Source organism: Vipera ursinii, assembly GCF_947247035.1.
Source record: "Vipera ursinii genome assembly, chromosome: 3".
Classification (NCBI taxonomy): domain Eukaryota; kingdom Metazoa; phylum Chordata; class Lepidosauria; order Squamata; family Viperidae; genus Vipera; species Vipera ursinii.
The window spans coordinates 43,756,299-43,781,117 of record NC_139516.1 but is presented as its reverse complement, the minus strand read 5'-3'; the positions used below and the strand labels follow the sequence as shown (position 1 = coordinate 43,781,117).

Sequence of the window (24,819 nt, the reverse complement as noted above, 5' to 3'; positions counted from 1 at the left end):
TTCCTTGTTGTCGTTCAGCAAGACCTTCAGAGCCAGCTCTGACAGGTATAGGAAAAGGGCGTTATTTTTGGGTTTGGTGGTCAAATGCTTTTCACTGTCACAAGGCATTCTTTGCACTTATTTCTCTGGTCTTATTTCTTCGATCAGGCAATCTTCACTATCCATAAAAAAATAATCACCTGCAAATATCTCTGAAAAGCTTATTACAAAGGGGTTGTTCTGTTCCTGTAAAGCAGACATGTCAAACACAAGGCCCGGGGGCCGGATCCGGCCCGTGAAGTGGTTTCATGTGGCCCGCGAAACCATCCTGGAAACAGTGAGGGAACGGCCCCCACTGCCTTGGCCCAGAGACCCTCCTTCTGCCAGAGACCCTCAGATCTGTCCCATTCCTGCCCAGGCCCCCATAGGCACCCTTGATGCGAATGATGTAGAGCTGGCCATGCCCACCCAGTAGGCCATACGCACTCTAGCCACGCCCACCCAGTAGGTCATGCCCACCCGGCCCCATGAGGGCAACCGCAATGCTGATGCGGCCCTCACTGAAATTGAGTTTGACACCCCTGCTGTAAAGCAAGACTTTCAAACTGAATCCTAACACCACAGTAATATTTTAATGTGCAAAGCCTGATTTCAATAGGGTACTCCATGATGAATATGTGTCATTTAATCACATCCAAATGCAAGAACAGTACCATAGAGGCAAGCTGTAAATTTGTACTATAACATATTAGATTTAGATAATGGTTATATCACTTCTAGCAAAATATTTTTAAATATTAAAAATATATTTTAAAATAAATTGTACAGTAGTGGCACAGTCTGTCTACAGTGGAAGAAAATAATATTCCAAGATAATTTTTTGTTAAAAAATATTTATTTTTAAAAATACAATTGTTCTGTAAGTTTTCTTGCACATACATATTAACATGATTTACTACAATGTTTAAAACAAACCCACATTATTAAACAAGCAAATCCCTCTAGCAGTTCTTAAAGAAAATATTTTACACTTTCCCCAACTCTTGTAAAAAGAAAATTGCTACAACTTTTTCCTTGCAAAAAGTCTAAGCAACAGGAAAAGACCTGATTTCTCAAGGAGCAACTTCATTATGTTGGGATGTGCAGTAGCTAATATATCATTTTTTAAAGCAACTAGGCCTCCAAACTGTGCTTATAAAATGTAACCTTGCAAGCTCTGAATCAGATTTGGTAATTAAAAGTATTACTGAAGATGCAGATTTTTCTCTTTTCTTATAAACACCTTAAGATTATGAAGGTCTCCCCAAAAAATGCCTTCTCTAGAGAGGTTTGTAGTCAAGAAAATAACACTGAAAATGTACTTAGAACTTTGGCTATTCATGCAATTTTATTATATATTAACATTATTTTACAAAATGGCAATATACTAAATATAGAAAACATATTAGGTTTTCATTTTTTTTAAAAAGGAACAAGAAGCTTCATTTCCCTAGATAAATTCACTTGACTCTTGTGGCAAAAGGCTGAATATCTGACAAATATTAAGAAATCCTTAATATTTCCAACCCAGTCCATAGATGTACCAACACAGATATTGCAGAACAGTCCATAGATGAACCAACACAGATATTGCAGAACACTCACATCCCAAACCCATAAGAACTTACTTAAGAGCATAGGATGAGGGAAGAGAAGCTAGAACTGATCTTTTATATCCTTTAAGGGCCCCACAAAGACTACATGAACCTGCAAAGGTTTTTCCACAGGCAATTACACTAAGGAAAAGCTCAAGGACCTGGGCTTACCCACTTTCATTCTTTCTGGACTAGCCATCGTAGTGGGCTAGCACCTCCAAAATTTTTGTCTGCAATATATATGCTGGGCAAAAACAGACATTATTCTGGGAAAGTAACCATTGAAATAGAAAAGAACAAAATCCAAGTGCTATATGTGTGTGTTTGTTGCTAAGTAAAATGGGAACTGGAGGAACATTAGCAATACCAGAGCAAACTGAGCAAAAGTAGCTTTAATTGATACTGCTCACCATCAATGTAAGCCAGAGATTCCATAGTAGCTTTCATGCTTACTAATGCCTTGCAGAGAAGTCTACTATCTGCAGCTGCAGTGTATGTACTAGCTCAGGGGTCGGCAACCTCGGCTCTTTTATGACTCGTGGACTTCAACTCCCAGAATTCCTGAGCCAGCTATGCTGGCTCAGGAATTCTGGGAGTTGAAGTCCACGAGTCATAAAAGAGCCGAGGTTGCCGACCCCTGTACTAGCTTAATCAGCATTCTGGCAGAAGTATTTGTGAAGCATTGAAACCATTTCTTTAATAATATTTAATTGTCACAGCTTTCATTCCTAAAAAATGTTTGTTATATCAACATATACATCAATGCTTAGTCTAATTTCTTCCACTCCTCCACCACCTAGATTTCTTCTGTATATTCTTACAACTTGCATGAATATGTCAACTGTGAATACAGACAATATAAAAAAATACTCTCAACACTACTATGTGTACATAAGGTCATTTGGTAACTGCATTAAAAATGTTACATGGATTTAGAAGAAGAGGTTTTCCCATACAAGCTTTAGCAAGTATTTTTTTTATTCTAATATTTATAGTATTTAAAATTCTGTGCAGCTGAACAGAGAGAGAGAGAGACCAAATATCAACTATAGTTAAAGCACTACCAAAGACAAAATATTGCAGCTTAAAGGATCTATTGGAAAACTTTGTTACTTCTTCCCTTCTAATTACTCACAGCATACTAAAGGCAGATTTTATTTTTTTAAAGAAAACAGATGTGAAGATATAAATTTTCCAGTTATTAATGTAGTGTACAAGTAATATAAAAGAACTGGTTCCATATCAGACTTTAAAATGCTGTGGAATGGAATACAGTAAAATTAGGGCAGGAAATCCGGACAAGGATAACCGAGTATTAATTGAGAGCCGCAATGAAATCTATTTATACTCCACATTTCTTTCAAGAGCTCAAAGAGGCATATTTAGTGGACCTGCCTCCCAATTCCTCCCCTCATCCTTACATTACCTTCAAGCTCTTTTTGGCCTTCCTAGTAGCATGTGACTGATCATGAACTAGTAAGATTTTTGGTGTGATCCACAGGGTGTTTTTCCTAGAAAGCTCTGTAAAATGATTCCAAATTAACGCTCACACTGAAGAATGCACAAACTATACAACTTTGGAAGTTTGTCATTACACAGAAATCTTATTTTGAGCCAATCCATTCAGATCTCTTTCAACAGCATGAAAATAAATGATGCCGAACCAATTTAACTTTGATGGCACTTCAACTAAAGAAAAGCTTACTTCTTCAATTTAAGCAGTAGCAACATGGAATGGCAAACTAGATAAAAGATTTAATTTGCAAATGTTAAAGCTGCTTCAAGCAAAGATACATTCATATGGTAACAACTATTTCAATCATTCAGGTTATTTATATGAGAAACGCAGTTGTATGAATAATGCTATCCTTTGACTCATCTTCAGAATATTGGTTTTAAAATATTTTTGGAGAAAATGGTATTTTAGTAGCTTCAAAATTATGTTTTAACAAATAGATAAATATGACACAATGACCCATAGTATTGTGACCTGAATGTCTAACTCATTTTAAAAACTGCAACTATAAAGTGCAGTACCTTTCAATCATGTTTAATAAAACAATCTGGATACCATTTTGGTTGTTTAACTCTATGGAATACCCTGTTAGCTACCAATTTCTCCAAGCAATAGAATTAGCTTCATCGCTGTGATTAATAACATTCTATAGCATTGTAAGAGTGACCCCAAGAGAAAACTCTTTTAAACCATGGTCAGCAACCATCATATTATAGCAGTAGTTCCATAGTCTTAAAGACGACATATTCATATTTTGACAATATCAGTCAAGCTTTGATAGTAAAATTGTGAACTACTTTCAGAAGCATTTTATGTAGGAATAAAAGGCAAATAGCCATTCAAAGAAAAAGTCACAATACCTCTAGTATTAGTACAAATCCTAATTAACAAATCTAGAGCATAGTTGTCCATCCATAGTTTCTTAGGCTACAATGAGTGAAGAGGAATTGTCTTGGGCCACATATAAAATACATAATTTAGTTAATGTATATAAATAATATTTATTATTATCTCCTGGGTCCATATTACTAGCTGTCCAAGGCCATATACAGACTGCAGGCTGGACATACCTAGTCTACAGCCATAAAACCAGATTTATCACTTTTAACTCCTTCAAGATGTCTACATTCTGTAACATATTCATATTCATTAAAATCAGTGGTAGTTTCATTACACCATCTTGGCTCACTCACTGATAATTACTGATAGTTAATTTCAATTTTTATTTTGGAAAAGTACTCTAGTTCTTAAGTACTATACCTCATATTTCCCAGTACCACGAGTATTATCCTAATGCTTCTTTCTAAACAAAATTTTGGAAATATCAACAAGCTATGGAAGTATTTGGTTATTAAATTAAAATGTCATTGATTTACATTCAAAAAACATTATCATGACAGCAAAGGAGAATTAAAGTTCTTTGGCATTTCCTCACATTAATGTGTACTTTATGGCCTCTCACAATCTGTTTTCATACCAGTTATGAGATGGGGAAAGGAGCCCTCACAAAAGTAGTTTGTGAAATAAAATCTTCACTGCTTACTTTAAAACTTGAAAAGTAACATCTAATTTAATATTCCCTTAAAAAACAAAGCTCTAACCAGTATAATCTGGACAGAATATTGAGCTCTTTTGAATGAATGATTGTTTATATGTGATCACATATAAAAATGCAATAAAAGAGTAACTCTCTCTTTATATATAATGAATTATTTAGGAGACTCAACATTTGTTTAAACACTGATTAAATAAAAACCAATGCATATCAATTCATGCTAACGTATAACATAATATTGTAAAGATAAATATAGAGATTGCTGTTTTCACTAATCATCAGATAATAAAAATACAGCATTAAGAAAACTCAATAAAGTACCCGATATTTTTTAATCAGTAATCGTATCAAAGTAAGATACCATCTGACTAATGTGTATGTTAACATGAACTAGCAAGTGAAAGCATGAAAATGTTTATTATCTAACACAATTAAAGAAAACATACATGAAAAGCAAAATAAAATCTAGATCTGGTATCTGGTATCTGGAAATAAAAATCATCTGTAGTATCTGGGGTGTAAAAAGGAGGTTAACCCTTTACTGTTCCTCTCTCAATCTGCATTTCCTCCATCCTCGAGGAAATTCCTAAGGGAACAGCTGCAATGGGACAAAAATTCTATTCAAAATGTAAGCATGTAAAATTAAAAAGAAAATAGTAGTTCAACCAGCCAGGAAGTATACCAGTATAAAATATCTGTCTAAATAAATGACAGAAAAGTTAGCAATGGGGATTTTTTTTATTACAGGGAAGCTTCTTGAGGTAATGCTGCTATGTAATGCCTAAAGACTGTTGATCTTCCATATCAAATACAGTGGCCACCTCCAGTTCTGACTCCCAAAATGCATTCTTAAATAGAAAATAAGAGGAAAATGATTTATTAATGATGAAGCCAAGGAGAAATTCATAATTTCTCTCACAAATAAATTTCCGTAAAACCAAAGAACAGTTCTATTAAGTCATTAAAAATAGAAATGCTATACCTGGCTCTTGGCATAAAAGGGCCAGTGATTTATAACAGAACATGTTTTCTGAGACTATTGGGACTAGTGAAACTAGGATAAACAAAATTGTTTTCGGGATGATCTAAGTTTTGGTTCACTTGCAAATCTAAATACATGTATTATTAGCAGTTGCTCCTTGTACCATTTAGGACAGCACAATACTGAAAAAAGGAGACACCCCCACCCCACCCCCACCCCAAAGAAGGCAGAAGTCATTCAGGCCAGTGTTTCTCAACCTTGGCAACTTTCAAATATGTGAACTTCAACTCCAAGAATTTCCCAACCAGCACTGGCTGAGAAATTCTAGGAATTCATGTCCATATACTTAAAGTTGCCAAGTTTGAGGAACACTGATTTAGGCCATCAAATCTTCTCTACAGTGGAGGAACTTTAGTGAAAGCACCCACACAAATGGCTGTGCTAAGTCCATCCGTTTTTCCCCCCTAAGATTTAACTGGAATCTGCCAGTCCTTTCTGTCGTCTGAGTGGCAAAGGAGATGAGCAGCAACTATTTTAACCACCATTACTCTCCATGGTAGTTACAGCAAAATTTCATTTTTAAAACCTTTCCTATCTCATACATATGCTGTCAGCAGCCAGTCTAGAATGGCTGCTCTTAAATGCTGCTCTGACCTGGGCACTGCCTGCTGTACAACGTAAGAATGTAAGACATCTACTTTTTAATTTATTTTTATTTATGTGTATCCCGCCTTTTGAAGCTGAACCTCAAATGCCTTGGCCACCAAATGAGAAGAGAGGACTCATTGGAAAAGACCCTGATATTGGGAAAGGTTGAAGGCAAAAGTAGAAGGGATCGGCAGAGGATGCAACAGTGTCACCAATGCAATGCGTCTGAGTTTGGGCAGAATCCAGGAGATATTGGAGGACAGGGAGCCTGGCGTGCTGCAGTCCATGGGATCACAAGGAGCCAGGCACCGTTTCCCAACAGCCACAAACCTCTGAAGTAAGTTGGACCGAAAGAGAGTGACTGGCCCAAGGTCACTCAGCTGGCTTTCATGGATAAGGTGACACTCCTGCTTTCTAGGTTTCTAACCACTAAACCAAACTGGCTCTCTTTTGCTACCTGCCATCAATGTTTTACATATCTATACCGAAAGAGATCCACATATATTCAATTACTTTCTACAAGAAACAGGACTTAGCCTTTTGAATCTCTGCCTGATCAAGGGAGCCAGTTACAGTTTAATGCAGACAAATCAACAAGTCTCCTACTTTAGACGGATAACTTGAGGTACTCTTGCATACTAACCAACTCATGAGGCCTGTTCAGAATGCCTGAATAAAGTATATGAATAAAAACCCACAGGTTATTAGCCCTTTTCAAACCAAGCCCACCTCGATACAGAAAAAAGGATTAAAACGCTTTACTGATATCTGCTTCAACTTTCTAATAAGCTACTGAGGCAACAAGATCTAAAGTGTTTTCTGAAATATAACAGGGCCTGAATATAATTAATATGCAGAAAAAGTGAATCTTCTTGCAATTCAACTGAGAGACAACTGCTAATAGTGATGTTAGACCTATCCATTTTACTTTCAATTTCTAGTCCCCCAAATAAGTCTCCCACTTTAGCAAGGCATCATTATGTTACCATATGTTTACAAAGAAGTCACAACTACCATCATGCTGAAGTTGTTATCCAATGAATATCTTCCTACAAGATTAAGTACAGGCTAAAAAGACATTTTACTCCTTTCAAATTACAAACAGCATGTGCCACTTTGTTCTTTCTCCCTCCAGTCTCAAACACTTAACTACGTAGTCAGGGTACTTTCTAATAATGGCACATTTCTAATTTCCAAGGCTTGGACATTCAAAACTTCAATCCACTTATATTTAAAAGAACACCTAGATATGTAGGAGGCCAAGAGAAGGTATGTCTCTTTCCTTCTTCGAGAGGGGAAAAGAATAAACAATAAATGTTCACTTCCCAAATGTCACACCTATGTACAACATTAACAAAAAGCAAGACAACAATAACCCACTGCATGTCAAATAAATGCTTATTAATCCTGTGCCACCACATATCCGCTGCAAGGTTCTATAATTAGCTCAACCTTCTAAATTGTTAATTACACAATAAGGGATTTGCTTTTGTTTTTCTTGACTTGGCTTATCAAATATTAACACCTTTAAATATTTTGGGAAGATCAAAGCAACTCAATCCATGATCTATGCATAACTATACCATTCAAACATACAAAATACCATAGTATGTGAGGGATGAACTGACATATTTGCCAAAGAAAAAAGAGCTTTCTTACCCATAGCAACCATTCTTAAAATTTTGCTCAATTCTCTTCTACGCTACTGTAAGTTGCAGTGCTAAAGCTTTTTAAGGTCATTGGAATTTACTGTAAACAATAAGTCTTTTTACTCAGTTTCCAAGTATATCTTGGAATGCCAGCTTCCATGAATATTAATATTTTGACATACAAAACAAAAAGCAAAGGAATGAATGGATATCAGTAAAAAAAAAACCTGATATCAGTTGGCTGTTCTAAGACTTAATTATAATACAAAAGTGTTTTTCTTTATTAAAAGTAGACTTCTTCATTCAAAAGAAGCAGTAAGGAATGGGGTGGGGAGAGAAAGTCTAGAAAAGAATCTCCACGGTCAAGGCACTTCCTTATGAATTCTCCTATGTCTTACAAGAGAATTTTGCAAAGGCATCTAAACTGGGAATAGCAAAAAACAAGTCACTTTAAATTGTTCCTGTGGAATTAAAAACTGTCCTCTATTTAGTCCAAGCTGTCCATTTTCAAAAAGGTTGTACGTTAAATCTTCTGCAAATCTGGGGAGAAGGGGCCGGGAGTGGAAGGCCCATCTATTCCCGACAGAGTAAATGGTCCATGAGTATTCAGCACTGATGGAAACTATAAAACAGAAAGAGATATTTAATGCTACAGTTGTCTATAAGGTAATATCTGTTTTTTCAGTTAGCTTTTCCACTGGTTTGTTTTTGTTATCAACAAAATACCCACAGGCTTTAATTTCTTCAGCTTAAGACAAAGTAACAATTTCATACTCATTTTTCAAGAGGGAAGCTACCCGGCCATTTATTCATATGAAATGATTTCATCAAAATGGCTTCAAAAGAGAAGCACCCAAGTTACCAAGACATTTCTCCTAGCATGACACAGCAAGATCTTAAAATGCAAGGTGTCTTGGTGGTTATTGATTTTTCTTATGCGTTTTGATTATTTTTGCAGAAATACTGAATTCCCTTAAATCTTTCGAATCAAGCAAAAAAGACACAACCATTTTTAACTTTCCTCTTCTAATTCCATAATCAGCAGGATGGACTCATTTGCCTAAAATAATGTTTCTCAACCTCAACAATTTTAAGGTGTGTGGATGTCAACTCCCAGACCCCAGATAGCATTCCTGTTCCAAGAGTCTGATTCTAGGATAATGATGCTACCAGATGGCTTCATGAAACTGATTACCAGGATGAGTCTCATCAAGATGCAGTACTGCATAATTTTATTGCATAGTAAAGCATCACACTATCTTATTTATTGACTAGAAGTTTTTTGGGCTTTACAAAATCCTCACAGGGATGATCAACGTAGAACAGGGGTGTCAAACTGCCAGCCCGCAGGCCAGACGCATCATCGGGAAACCATGCCCACCCCATTGCCGGCAATGGCGAAAAAGCTCCGATACGTTGCGCGACATCACGTGACATCACAGGTTTGACACGTCTGACCTAGAAGGTTATTTTACTTTTTGTTCATGTTGTCTAGGAGTTATTTCATGAACAGGGAAGTCTGCTATGGCAGCCATTTTCTTGAGCATACTTCCTACATCTCTTAAAATTTCAAATGAGACCCTGCCCCAAAGTAGTTATGCTCATCCCTGATCAACATGGTGTCCCTGATACAGATAAGCACATTTATTTTGGGGGAAAATCTTAATAAGTGGAACAGAAGCACAAATAAGCTCAACAATGACACCTATCCCTATCCTCATAATATTTTCCACACTAAGAGGCCAACTTTCTTGTAACACTGAAAAATTGAGCTCCTTATATGTGTGAAGATTAGAAAGCCCTACAGATTAAAAATCCCTCAATGCAGAGTCACCATCTACATTTGGAGGATGAAGCTTTGGGTGAGATACTTGCTCTGCTTCTTCCTTTTTGTTCTTCAAATTTAACAAGCTTTTAACAATTCTGAAGAAGTTAACACTGAACCCATAGGGTTCCACAGTGTAGATTAAATTAGTACTTGAATGGGGCATCAGCTGAAAATTCCAGAGTGATAGCAAGATTAACTCGGAAAAACAACTATTGAAAGGCAACAGTTATTCACTTTTGTTTTGCTGCCATGGTCACAGTGATCAGAAAAGTGGGCTCAATTCAAGGCATCCTCAAGCTTTTGTTTTAACTGTACTTTTACTCAGGTTGTAAACTAATCATAGAATATATTATTTTAGCCTTCAACTTTTAATTTACACAAATATCATTAAAACAACAAACTTGCCTAGGAATATAGGAGTTGGAGTCCCAGTTTATCTGAAGGACACTAGGTTGTGGAAGACTGAATTATTTTGCTAAACTGCTAAGCTTAGCAGCTGTAAACAGATAGGAAATATGAGTGATTTAAATGGGGCTTTGCTGCTAAATAAAGGGTGTACAACCTGTCAAGTCTTCTAAGATCATCTTTGAATATAGCTGTCAACTGCAGTTCTTAATATAATAAATGGTTAAAATGTGATAAGTAATATTTATTTATGTATTTATTTATTAAACTTACATACCGCCCTTCTCCCATAGGACCCAGGGCGGTTCACAAGGCAATTAAAACAACATTACAATACAAAAATTAATAACAATTAAAATAGATTAAATTAAATTATTAAATTATCCTTAATTAAAATCTAAAACCCCTATAAAACCCCTATAACTATATGATTACTTGGAGTTAAATGAAAAGTAATTATCCTACTCTTGCTCATCCTTTTGTCACCTTCTTGACCTTTTTTTGGAGTGCAGCCTCCTCCCAAAGCATAAAGGCCAAGTCTAGCCCTTGGCTTAAATGAAGTTGCATAATCTTGCCCTAATGAAGAAAAGGGTTGACTCTTATGTGACTATTTGGGAAATATCTGCTACATTGACTTTGTGCTGTCATGATCGGAAACTTACCTGAAAGAGAGAATTAGCACCTTGTAATCTTGCTGGACTGAGAGGAGCAACTGGACTTAGAGTACTCCAAAAATGGATACTGGAGAGCAAGGGGCTTGGTGTCAGTAAAATAGGTGTCTGTGGGACATACAGAACAATAGGATAAAACTAATCATTTGGAAATGCTCAGTAAGTTCAGTATGACTAACAAGCATCTAAGGCAAGACATGTTTTAACATCACTTGTCTGGGATCAGACACCAATATGACAGTTAATAAAGGTAGGAAGTCGAAATAGACACTAGACCAGTTCGACTTCCTACCCTTTATTAAGTGTCTAGTGCAAGGGTAGGCAATCTTGGCTCTTTTATGACTCATGGACTTCAACTCCCAGAATTCCTGAGCCAGCCATGCTGGCTCAGGAATTCTGGGAGTTGAAGTCCATGAGTCATAAAGAGCCGAGGTTGCCTACCCCTGGTCTAGTGTCTAGTCTAGGCACTAAGAATAATGGCACACCACAAAAACAGGAAGACAGTTTGGTTAGCTACCTTCCTCTTCCAGATACAGCAAGCAAAGAACAGAGATTTTCTCCATTTCAATGTCAGACCCTAACAGGCATGATGAGATGGAGGGGAAATCTAACAGCTTTAAATTACTTTATTTCCTGTCCAAGAAAACTTAATGGGACAAAAATTAAGCAAGTAACCTATGTAAAGAATTTTTAACAAAATGTTCCGCACAGATAGTCATAAAACAGAGATCGAATTCACATTATTTTTTTAATTACTTAAAAGACAAAGTGGTCATATTCTGATATTTTCACTGAATTCCACGAATCTAAAGCAGCAGCTCAAATTTTTTACTCTGATTTTACTTTTATTTTCATTTTGATCAACTATTTTCTGGAACTTTACTGCTTGGTGCCGGGTTCATCCCTAATAAGTGGGTTGAAATTATTCAAGGTTGCTATTTTGGGATTTAGTACAAAGTATTTAATAATAGTTAACTCATTCTATTGCATCACCTATTCTCCATCAACTCTCTATTCTTCATTATATTTCAAGTTGCTTACTCATTACAGTCAATTTTTATATGTGCAGCAAAATTAACTATAGCTATAAGTACGTCAGGGTTCTTGCTTAATTTAGAATATGAAACCATCTAGAAATAGATTTTTAACATTCTACATTAAGTAAAATTATGTTGCACATAATGTTGCTGTAGCCATAATAATTAAATATGGTCTTTTAACAGTTGAAGAAATTTCTCTTAAAAGGGAGAGAAGGTAGCAACTCCTAATTAGGTAAACATGATTAAATAGTGAAATGTTAGCATTTGTTGTTTTTTACTCTTCCATTCAACTGTGTCCAGTTCTCAGAGACTACCTGGTCTAGTGGTTTGAGAAATGGTTTACCACTAGTTCCTTCCTAGGGCAAGTGACTGGTCTAAAGTCACTTCATATCCAAGGCAGGACTAGAATTCTTTTCTCCCAGTTTCTAGCCAGATGCCTTAGAAACTACACCAAACTCTCTCTATTGTCCTTACTAGCAATAATTATAAAATATCTAGGAAGCTTAGGTCTCTTAAGAAAAGTAATATTTAAAAAACCCACAACATTCTGCATCAACTCCATGAAGCACAGACTAATAATATATACTAAACAGATTTTGTCAGTTTTCTGGTCAATGACAACCTTAGCTAGAAAGCCAGCCTCTTAAATTCCTACTTTTATCCCCAAACTTAAAAGAAAAAATAAATATCCCCAGAATTTGCAGGCAAATTTCTATTCTATCACAAGTCCACGTACAGAATTTGGATCCCAAATAAAAGACAGAATTACCTGTGAAAAAAGTGCTGGTGTAAGAGAAGCAGTTGGTAGAGAAGGAGATAGTATTCCCAGTGGACTGGGGTCACTGCCAGTAATAACCAGAGTGGGAGTAATCTCCAGTCCTTTGGGCTTTCTAGTTCTGCTATGACGAAGATTCTTTTCAAGCATGGAGGAACCCATCTCTTTAACCTCCAAGGCTTGATTCTGAGAGTGCTCCAACTGCTGACAAACTACAGACCCAGTTTCTGTGTCTAGAACCAGATCAGAATTAGAACTTAGTGGTGGCAAAGGAGATTTGGGTGGAACCTGGAGACTAGGAGATGTGGAGGTTGCAGGAGATGTGGAATTAAAATTAGAGGTCAAGCTTGGCAAAGATGCTGAACTTTCAGTGGCTGCACCTTTAGATGTTGCTAGAGATTCCAAGGCCTGGAGGCTTTCATCTGAACCTGAAGATACAATAGAGGCAGCTGGGATAGTAGAGGTCAGTTGAGTAGCTGAGGCAAGGGGAGATACAGAAGGCCTTTTGGAGGACATGGTTACAAATTTTATGACTGAAGGTGTTGAATCCTGAGTAGTTCTTTTCTCTGTCAGCTTCTCAGCTGAATTCTCCATCTTAATTGGCTTAAACAGTTTTGTACAAGAGGAGGAATTAAGAGAGTTCAAAGTAAATGAAGAATATAGGCCTGAGTGGATATAGTCATTGCGACTGGAGGATTTCACATTGGCCTGATGCTTCTCTTTCCCATAAGTTTCAATGTCCTTTGTAGAGTTGCTAGCATCAACAAAGCCAGCTTGTGCCTCAGCATCACCCTCAATCTTGCCAACAACCAATGGATCCATATTCAAAATCTCTGGGTAAGATACAAACTTGTAAACAAACTTTTGACCATTAACTTTTTTGATGATGTTCTGTGAAAACATCAAAAATAAAACAGAGATTAGGCACCCCCTCTTTGAATACTTGTCCTAAACAGAGTTCAGCTAATCAAGGAGGCAGTATGATTAACTAAAGATGAGAGAGTCGTGACTGATTCAGTCCCACTTATCTCAGTGAGCTAAAGGATCCCGAAGTGGTTGTAATTCAAGCTTATATCTTTCTTCATTTTTGTTTTGAAAGGGATTTGTGGATACACATCCACGTACTAATCAGAACACATACCCAACATCCCTTTATCTAGAAGCATATAGCACTGGGGAAAGTAAGAACGTGTTTTCGTGTTTCACTGTGAGGCCAGCCACAAGCCAACAAATCCATCAATAATAAAAAATAATAATAATGAATTTAAAAACATAGCAGAGCTTTAAAAAAGTTTGTTCATAATGAACATGGTTTCAGTCAACTGCATATTTTATTTCTTTGATTCAGAAGGCAATATAATATAAGCCAATTTTGATCTCGGACATAATACTTCCATAAATATCCATGATGCATTTCAGCATCAAGTATTAAAAGTTGATTGTACATAACATTTTCATGTAGCTGAAAGGAAATGTACATCTGAAATATTCAGCAGAACGGTATAAACTGCAGCCATTTCAAAGTCTCTAGGAAGTATTCAATGGCATTCACATTATTCTATAGTAAAGTGTCAAGTGCTACAATCCATGTATCATAAAATTACAAGCAGCATTTAATAGTCAGGTCAACATTATTCCAAATTAAATTCTAATAAGCACATCAGCTGAAGCTTTTCAGAACATACTGAGAATTTTCCAGAAAACATTGGGGGGAAAATCATACTGTATGCATTTACATGTTCCATAGAAATTCTGCATAAAATATTACTTATATTTATTATTAAATAGCCTTTAACATATTTTAAAAATCTGAGGATACAAATGAATAAATCAAAATGTCAAATAATGAGATACACAAACTTATTTTGAAACAGAGTAAGTGGTTAGGTAGAACAGTAGTACTGATTGTTGCTAATTCATGAAATAAATACATTTACTCAGATAGGCAAGCAACTTTTCTGTTTCCAGTTTAGTTCAATAAACTCTCATGGCATTCCCAATATTCCTGCCACTGAAATCAGAGAGAAAAAAACACTAATTCTAAGAGCCACTGGAATGCAATGAAAGTTAAACATCTGAGGCAAACAAAAGGCCAAGTTACCTTTACATAATAATATCTGAGTGCACGACTGAGTTTGTCATAGTTCATGTTGGGCTTGTTTTTACGGATTCCCCAAAGGCGGGCCACCTCTTCCGCTTGCAAAAGTTTGAATTCTCCATCATTTGAGGTCCAGCAGATAATGTCCTTATTCCGAGATTCCTGAAGAAGTTGCAAAAGGAACTGCCACAAGGTGATAGCACTGTCCATAGCAATGAACTGAAATTCAGAAGAGAGGAGATAAGGTTGTATCCAAGTTCATGCACGATACTTTGGGAACAAATGCTTCTCCAGTGGTGAGCAACCATTAGCGCTATCTGACAAGAGAGAAGGGTTGCCCACAGAAAGTCAACTCAAATTCAGGGGACCCATATTTGCTATACAATCTGCACTTCTGCTCTTTTTTAAAGCTTTCTTTGCTAAATCAGATCAATGGGGAGAAATCTAACTATAAAAAAGGGGGATAGGTTCATTCTAGATTTCTAGAAAATATGGCAATGGAGACTGAAAAGTTTCTTTCTCTATAATCTTTTTTCTAGAGAGGCACTATCTTACATTGAGAGTAATCTTCATTTCAGGTAAATGCAAACATGAAATAACTTGGTTTTCCAAATTGATTTTTACATCAATTTCCCCCAAATTTCTATAACTACATAATACAAGGAAGATCCCAGTGGTATTTAACAGCAGAGTAGGAAGTGTCTCTTATAGATGGAATTATTGACACTATGGCCTTGTTATTCCTCCTTCTTTTGAGCACTATAAACATACCTTCTACAAAAATCCACATGTCTAATGAAGATCAGATCCCAGCAGCCCCAGCCAGTAAGGCCAACAATAAGGATTTCCAAAAGTTGTGAACCCAAACATCTGGAAGGCAGCAGGTACAAATGGATTTTCACTTTGGTACTCAATCTTCCAGGTTACAGAGACAGTTGTGAATGAGGAATCAGGATCTAAAGACTAATGACAAAATTACTGGAAGAAAAAAAATGAAGAATTCATAGCCAATTATTTTCCAAATAGAATAAATAATATACTTTGTTTGCAATTGTATTTAAAATTTATAGTCTAAGAAATAAACTGTTTAGATAATAATTCTGTTAATAGTTCTGTTCTGTTTAGATAATAATTTTTTTATAAGTGCCATGAAAAAATTTACGTTGCCAATTTTAGAATATTACAAAGTGGTCCTTTTAGAAGACATACTGGAACATACTTGGCTCAAGAAAAGTACCTGCATAATGCTTAATGACAAATTTGATATCTGTAAGGGCACTAGGTAGGGTTGTCCACTCTCCCCACTTTTATTTATTCTAACCTTAGAACCCCTATTGAGAATAATGAAAGATGAGATTACCGGGCTTCAGATAAGAGACCAAATTTACAAACTGCAGGCGTTTACAGATGATATGGTTTTTGTTTTGGAAAACCCTCTGGAATCCAGCACGGAATTACTAAAAAGGATTGAGGAATTTGGAAATGTGGCTGGTCTACAAGTAAATAAAGATATGACGAATATATTAATGAAAAATCTTTCGAATAGAAGTAAACAGACGTTAGATGACATTACAGGGTTTAAAATTGTGAAGAAGGTGAAATATTTAGGAATTTGGTTGACGGGAAGATGTTCAAGTATTAGGGAGGATAATTATTCTAAATTACTGATACAAACAAAAATGGACTTGGGAAAATGGGGTAGGATACAGTTGTCATTATTAGGAAGGGTAACCATGGTGAGATCTTATATTTTGCCGAAATGGAATTTTCTTTTCCAGACAGTACCGGTTAAACTTTCGATGAAATTTTTAAAAGAGTTAGAAGGGATAGTTTCTAGATTCGTATGGCAGGGGAAACGGCCCAGGATTGGGAAAAAAAATGATGCAAGAAATCAAGAAAAGAGGGGGCCTTGGCCTGCCGAATTGGGAACTTTATTATCAGGCTGCCCTTTTAGTTTGGGGCAAGGAATGGATAAGTTTAAGGAATAATCGATTGTTGAGTTTGGAAGGATTTGATTTCTTGCAGGGATGGCATGTTGCTCTTTGGCGGGAAGGTACTCCTCCAAGCAAACAGTTTACTCGTCATTACATAAGGGATATACTGATTCGGAATTGGGATAAGATAAGGGCCAAGTACTATGCACAAATTCCGTGTTGGTTATCAACCTTGGAAGCCTTGACCCATCCGACCCTACTCAAGAAGGGAAGAAGACCAACTTACAAAGAACTTTTAGATAGCAGGGGAGATTTCAAAATGCGACAAGATCTGGCTCAGCAAGGGTTTCAATTGGAGTGGTGGGCCTACCTGCAGATTCAGACAAGGTATAAGAAGGATAAGGAAGGAAGGGGTATTTATCTGAATCTGCAGGAATTAGATAAGATTCTGCTGGGTCCGGAGAAAGGGATGATATCTAAGTGTTATAAATTGTTGCTAATCAGGGTAGTAGGGGAAGAGGTGGTAAAAGACGCGATGATTGCCTGGGGGAAGAATCTTCCCACTTGAGAAATGGGAAGAGATTTGGTGGATTAATATGAGGCTGGTGGTTTCCACGTCATATAAGGAGAACAAATACAAAATGCTTTATAGATGGCACCTCCCTCCGGCTAGACTTTCCAAAATGTTCCCCAGATTGTCGGCCAATTGTTGGAAGTGTGGTAAAGGGACTGGCACGTATTATCACTTATGGTGGACATGTCCGGAAGTGCTTAGATATTGGACAAGGATCCAAAAATGGATAGAGGAAATCACAGGGTGTTTAGTTGATCTTAAACCAGAGACGTATCTGCTTGGCTTCAGGCCTGGAAATATTAAGACGGGAATATGGTATTTGGTTTTACATATCTTCAACGGCGGCGAGGATGGGGTATGCTCAATTTTGGAAGGCAAATCATACCCCGCCGGATGAAGCTATAATTAGGAGAATACTTGATTGTGCAGAAGCAGACACATTGACCAAGAGCTTGAAGGGTAAAGAAGAGACACCAGCATTTCTATTATGGAATAAATGGTATATTTGGATGGATAAAAGATTAAAGAAATGAGTGTGGCTTGGAGGTTGGTCAAAAATGAAGTGATATAGTTTTTGTTAATGAATAAGCTTTGGAGTTGGATAGTTATAAGAGATTTAGTGAGTGGAATATAATTGTCAGTTTAGAAGTACCGTATTTTTCGGACCATAAGACGCACTTTCCCCCCCCAAAAGTCGGGGGGGGAAATGAGGGTGCGTCTTATGGTCCGAAGGTGATCCGTATAGCCAGCCCCAACCTCCGCAAGTGGAAAGCAAGGGAGATTGCCAGGAGCGCGAATCGGCACGTGCTGAGAAACGCCGATCTCGCGCTCCTGCAATCTCCCTCGCTCGCTTTCAGCTTCTCTTGCTACAAGAGAAAGCAGACTCAAACAGAGCAAGGGAGATTGCCAGGAACACGAATCGGCCGATCTCACGCTGCTGCAATCTCCCTCGCTCCGTTTCAGCCTGCTTTCTCTTGAAGCAAGGGAAGCTAAAACCGAGTGAGGGAGATTGCAGGAGCACGAGATCGGCCAATTCGCGTTCCTGTCAATATCTCTTGCTCCGTTTCAGCTTGCTTTCTGCAAGAGAAAGCCAGGCCGCAGGGCCGCCTCCACGGGTACTGCTCTAACGCGGAGAGGGAAGGACAAAGAGGGAGGAAAGGAAGGAAAAAAGGAAGGGACAATGGGAGAGGGAGGGAGAGAAATAGAGAGAGGGAGAGAGAGAAGGAGAAAGAAATAGGGAGGGAGAGAAAGAGGGAGAGAGAGAGAAGGAGAAAGAAAGGGAGAGAAATAGAGGGAGGGAGAGAAAGAGGGAGAGGGAAAGAGAGAGGGAGGGAAATAGAGGGAGAGAGAGAAAGGGAGAAAGAAGGAAAGAGAAAAATAGAGGGAGAGAAAGAGGGAGAGAGAGAAGGAGAAAGAAAGGGAGGGAAATGGAGAGAGAGAAAGAGGGAGAAATAGAGGGAAAGAGAAAAATAGGGAGAGAAAGAGGGAGAGGGAGAAAGAGGAGAGAGAAACAAAGAGGGAGGGGGAGAGAGGGAGAGAAAGACGAGAGAGAGAAATTAAATTAGTAACATGATTGTTAAGTGAATCTGGTTTCCCCACTAACTTTGCTTGTCAGAAGGTTGCAAAAGGCGATCACATGACCCTGGAACAATGTGACCATCCTAAGTATGAATCGATTGCCAAGCATCCGAATGTAAATCACATGACCCTGGGGATGCTGCAACGGTCATAAGTGTGAAAAATGGTCATAAGTCACTTTTTTCAGTGCTGTCGTAACTTTGAACAGTCACTAAGTGAATCATTGTAAGTCAAGGACTACCTGTATCATTTTTTTTCCTTTTGGGGGGGGTTAAGTTTTTGACACCTTGCTGGGCCACTGGTGGTACTCGGACATTGCCTTGTCCTAAAAGTGGTACAATGGATGAAAAGGTTGAAAAGCCCTGTTTTAGCATACCGGTACTATTTGGTTCAGAATATTTTTTTTCTTGTTTTCCTGCTCTAAAAACTGGGTGCATCTTATGGTCAGGTGCGTCTTATGGTCCGAAAAATACGGTAGATACAATTTGATTTTTTTGAAATGGTTTCCAATTTTTTGATTTCTTCGTTTTCTGTATATTGTATATGTTTTTTTGTCTTTGTTGGTGTATGATGTGTGTTTTTAACATGAAATGTAAATACTTATTTATAAAAAAAATGCTTAAGTAGGGCTCAGCATTTTCATTTAAAGTCTCCGCTGCGGAAATTGTCTCCTTCCTTGAGATACAATCTATCATTTTGTCTGTTTTTAACACTATAAGTCTCTTCAAGTAAAGGAACTCAAGATACTTTTCAAGAAGATTTGTGACACCTGACATCCACAGGCTGCCCAGTTAAGAAAACAGGCAGAAATGGAGGTCAGCGGAAAACCGATGTCTCTGACAAGTCTTATTACTTTTAGCATCCAGGAATGCCAGTAGTCCTTTCTTATCAGTGGTAATTGGGATTGAGAACTTTGTCACTAAGCAACACAGAGTTGTAAGGTGCAACTCGCCTAAGTCACATGACTACGTCAACTTATAACAGCAGTCCCAGTTGCAGTCATTAGGTGAATCCCAGTGGTCACAGATATCACAATTTGTGAACTCTTGCCAGCTTCCCCTTTGATTTTACTTGCTGGAAATGGGTGGTGGAAGATCACAAATGCCATCATATGACTGCAGAATGCTGCAACAAATTGTAAGTCCTGCCAAGTGCCTGAATCATGATCATTTAATTACAGGAAATGCTGTAATGGCTGCAACGACACCATAATGTTGAACAGTCACTGAACGAGTGGACATGAACGGAAGACTACCTGGTACCCAAGAGAAAATCATATTTGGTTCCTATTCCAACTCTGACCGAAATCAATACCAGTAGATCAGAAGTGAGAAGAAGCCTTCTGAAACCCTCTTTATCAGCAGTCTTAGGAAAGCACAATCAAAGTTATAAGGGACACAAAAGGGAAGCATTTGTGTCTTCTACTGATAATGAAATTTTGCCAAGTGCCCAAAATGCAATCTCATAACTACGGGAGTGTTGCAGTCATAACTTCAAGAATGGGTCGAAGATAACTTTTTTTTTTCCGTCTGTCTTGTTTGTAAGTAACAGTTTGATGAAATATTAGGAATCAAGCAGAGAGATAAAACAGTTGCTTTTTAAGTGCCGGGACAGAATGGCTCAAGAGGTCACTATAGGAATCAAAAATCCTTCTCTGAGTGGCTTAAAAGCTATAGCATAGAGACTGTAATGTCCAAAAGTTCTTTCTCTTATTGTATGTTGCGGAACAGGCAATGCATAGTTACGATATGCATATGATAGGCAAAGGAAGCCCCAGAAACTATGATGCACTTTTAGGGCACAATTTATTAAGATTAATGCAATGTGCTCTATATGGAGTCTCCTTGAAAAATGCCTAAGCCAATAGCTAGCACAAAATACGATGGCCAAACATTTGCGAAACTTCATTTTCAAAACCATTGCTTATCAATCTTGGAGTCTCCCCATATAGGTTCACATTCATCTTATGATCTATCAAGCCATCAAGAACCATTTCACATGTGCTGTTTATCAGTATGGCCTCAATCCTATACACGTCTGTGACTGACTTACCCAATTACAGGAATTTGCATTTGTTCCTGCTGAAATTCATCTTGTGGATTTCTTGATCTTTCTTATCAAGATCCTTCAAACTTTGATATTAGCTTCTAAATGTTTGCAGTCTGCCTGCATTTGTGTTGGATACAAATATTTTCTAATCACAGGGATAGAAAGGAGCCCTGCCGTACACTAATCCAGCGTTTCCCAACCTTAGGAACTTGAAGATGCGTGGACTTCAACTCCCAGAATTCCCCAGCCAGCTATGCTGGCTGGGGAATTCTGGGAGTTGAAGTCCACGCATCTTCAAGTTCCTAAGGTTGGGAAACGCTGCACTAATCAATACTTCTCTCCAGCTTCAGAGAGTTTAAAATTAAGCTGAGAGCTACATCCTCCGACCTAAATTCCTTTTTGAGGGAATTAAAAGAATCTTGTTCAGCATTGTGCTTGAATTTTAGTGATGACATTGAGCTGCCATTTTTGTTTCAGATTTTATCTTGATTGGGATTGAAATGTACTTTGTAAAGCACCTAAAGCTTGGAAGAGGGGCAGTATGTGAATAAATACCATAAATATATCCCATTATATATAGTACAGTATATTTAGAGATACTGTATTAATAAGACAGGTCCTTTTCTAATTAATTTTCCTGGGGCAGGAATTTTTTACACAAGCATCTTCTATCTAACACTTCATATGTGCAAGAAAGATGCTTCCATTTTAGTAACATTTTAAATACTCTTTATTCCTATACATATTGTACATAAATCATTATAATACAAAAAATTGTTTCTGTGAATGAGTATTTTGGAGGTTATTTTTTGTGTACTAGCTCACGTGAGTGTATTTAATACACACATATACACCCTAGATCCTATCACAAAAAAGTCACTATTTCCCACAAACAACATCCCCCAAACCTGCAGAATTAGTAATATGTTGAGAGAGAGAAAAATCCAAATCCAACTGTAGAATGCTTGATGTATATTTTTGCATATTTTAGTATATTGTCCCTTATAATTCAAATTCAAACTTGCAGTTCAAAATTGAAGCATTCCAGAAGTCACTACCTGAGATGCACCCATAAGAAAGAGGTTTGTACCTCTTAAGGCACAGGTGTCAAAGTCACCATGTTACATGACATGTCGTGACGTATTGCGACTTTTTTTGCATTGCTGGAGCTGGGGTGGGCACGGCCTCCGTATGATGCAACCGGCCCGTGGGCCAGCAGTTTGTCTTAAGGGATCTATTTCTATTGCTTCTAGAATCTTAAATAACAGGGAAACCACTTTCCTTTTGTCCATTTAGCTTTGCAACTTCAGAACAATCTTCTATGACCTCCATCTGTTACAAAAGTAAAAAAAAATGTTCTTCCCTACATGAGCAAATACAGGTAGTCCTCAACTTATAACAGTTCATTTAGTGACTGTTCAAAGTTACAACGCCACAGATAAGTTACTTATGACTTTTTCATACAACTGTTGCAGCATCCCCTTGGTCTCATGATCAAAAATTCAGCTGACTCATATTTATGACAGTTGCAGTGTCCTGGGATCATGTGATCACCTTTTGTGACCTTCTGACAAGCAAATTCAATGGGGAAGCCAACTTAATAACCATGTTATTAATTTGATAACTGCAGTGATTCACTTAACAACTGTGGCAAGAAAGATCATAAGAACAGGGCAAAATTCACTTAACAAATGTCTCTCTTAGAAACAGAAACTTTGGACTCAATTGTGGTCGTAAGTCTGAAAGTCTGCAAAAATCTCCCAAATACATACACCTCAGACTTTGGCAAGCATATACTGTTTTTTCACTCTGTTCTTTTTTACTCTGTAAACCTGCAAAAAAAATATCTAATATGTTTTTTCTGACAGTAGTCACAACAATGGTGCTACAAAGACTTAAGTAGAAAAAGTAATAACCTGAAAAAACAGAGAAATCAAATAACACTTAAGTTCTTAGCTAGCTTCCACCAAGTTGGTATTTTATGTATTTGTTGTAGGTTTCCCAGGTAGAATGGAAACAGCCTATCATTTTATTCTCACAATAAAGTTTGGGTTCGGAAAACTGTCACAAAATTACCGAGTGATCTTCCTGGTAAAATGATAACATTCTAATATATACTTATGCACCAAGTTGCAGAAGACTAGGTGAATTATGTGGGGAAATGGGATGAGCACCATCAGAGTACATCTTCTTACCCCAATTTCATCTCAGTGAAGTAGAGAAAGTGCAAGCATACTGCAACTGAGGAATGCTAATTGAAATTTTCTTCTTGTGAGTGGCTCCTGCCATCTTGGTTGACTCAAGACAATCTGTCCTTGTTATGAGTAAAGTATTTATACGTACATATTACCCAAGTCTTATGATCTAATAAGCATTTCCACTGAAGAAATGAAAGTTCACAGTAGAAAAAACAAGCCACGTTCAGTACAAATAACTATCCAACAGTGATGAGGTTACCTAGTTTGGCTAATGAAACATCTGCAAAAAAACCAGAGAGCACCAAGGATCCCACAACTACTATATCCTTTCAAAAGCCAACATCCTGAATGAATTATAAGATTTCAGTGTTTTTGTAGCTGCTTTCATCCATGTTCCTGGCATATACACAGAAGCACGCAGATACACAAGTGTCCTCATCCATATCACACCACAAGGAAACCTTTAACATTTTCATGTCTATAACACAGACTCTGACCCACTGTATAAAAATTAACGATCAGAAATTTGGCTGTAGATCTATAGCAATATTAGACACCCTGGTGTGAAATACTTGTATACAGTGCAACACTTTCAGATTTTTTTTTTGTGAGATGAGATTCTCTAACCAGTGCAAAATGTATGCCCATGTCCATAAATCCTACAGAAATTTCAAACCCAGCTTGCTTACCATGCATGGTCAGCATCAGGTATTTGTCATAAAGGCAATACCTAGAAGTGTATGAAGGAGAGCACAGTGGATTCCAGAAGAGCCATGACAATAGAATCTGAAGACTGCAGGTTGGTTAGGAAGATCCCAGCAAGTTTCAGAAGCCACATCTGAGGTTCTCAAAGCAGAAAAAGAAGAGAGTATTAAGGTTTATAGGCTGAGCATTAAGCCCTAAGAGTGGGAGGGAAATGTCAAAACATCAGTGGAGCCAATATAAGCCTCTACCGCAGGTACAGATTTGATATATTTGGATCAGGAAGACATTTCCGAATCCTTACTCAGCCAAGTGGCTGTGTTCACATAGTATGGGTGTACTCACGTATCATGGCAAGCCAGAATTATGAACCTTACGGGACAACTGTTGCATGGGACTACTTCTCAGAAAACAATAAACCAGCTAACTATGATAAAGAACAGAGAGAGAGACCCAGGTGTCTGCCGAGGCGAGCTGGAACACGTCAGAACTTTGCCTGCTCGTGAGTCGGAATCTGGAGGCACGGTGCGGGGACGCGAGAGGACGAGGAGCCTCAGGCCAGGAACATCCCGCTTAATGCGCGCTTAACCGCTTAATGCGCGCTTAGTTTTAGGGAAGGGACTCCTGAGCATACGCAGAGGGTCTTTCTGTCAGCGCCACCGTTAAAGAAATTCTGCACACGCAGGAGAGTAGCGGCCAGGGCGCGCAGATCGCCCAACACACCTTGTGGGGTTTTCCGGCAGGGCAGCATCAGCATCGGGGAAGGAGAGAAAAGGGTCCCAAGCCGACCCTGGACTCACCCAGGCGGACAGCCCCCCCGCACCAAGCTGTTCCTGTGCAATGGCAGGAGCTGGAGCTGCTCCCTGCCGACTGCCCGCCTTTCATGGCCAGCCGCCTCCGCGGAGCCTCGAAATCTGGCTCTCCATCTCTCTCCGTGGGCAAAACCGAAACAAGAACCCGAGTGGCAAGAGCAGCCTGGCACACTAGGCATTTACTCCGGAACA

General features: G+C 38.0%; 1 protein-coding gene across 2 annotated transcripts; it reads right to left on the bottom strand.

Moving 5' to 3' along the window:
* Nucleotides 1-4,124: 4,124 nt before the first annotated feature.
* ELK4 (ETS transcription factor ELK4) lies at nt 4,125-24,819 on the bottom strand. Of its 2 annotated transcripts, XM_083357485.1 has the most exons (7): nt 24,539-24,819; nt 23,803-23,959; nt 15,552-15,758; nt 14,784-14,999; nt 12,677-13,573; nt 10,859-10,975; nt 4,125-8,585 (listed from the first exon to the last, which is right to left on the bottom strand). In XM_083357485.1, exons 4-7 carry the CDS (start codon nt 14,988-14,990, stop codon nt 8,487-8,489), a joined length of 1,320 nt encoding a protein of 439 aa, XP_083213611.1. In that variant the 5' UTR covers nt 14,991-14,999; nt 15,552-15,758; nt 23,803-23,959; nt 24,539-24,819; the 3' UTR covers nt 4,125-8,486. The 2 variants fall into 2 exon arrangements, with proteins under 2 accessions (XP_083213611.1, XP_083213612.1); XM_083357486.1 differs by lacking the exon at nt 10,859-10,975 and having other exon boundaries at nt 23,803-23,951.

Excerpts from the sequence above, each read along its gene's own strand:
- ELK4 (XM_083357485.1), bottom strand. The coding sequence starts at position 14,990 with ATGGACAGTGCTATCACCTTGTGGCAGTTCCTTTTGCAACTTCTTCAG. Across the intron at positions 10,976-12,676 it reads CACCAGCACTTTTTTCACAG|ACACCTATTTTACTGACACC; the intron begins GTAATTCTGTCT and ends TATGTCCCACAG. Across the intron at positions 8,586-10,858 it reads GTGCTAATTCTCTCTTTCAG|TTTCCATCAGTGCTGAATAC; the intron begins GTAAGTTTCCGA and ends TCTGTTTTATAG.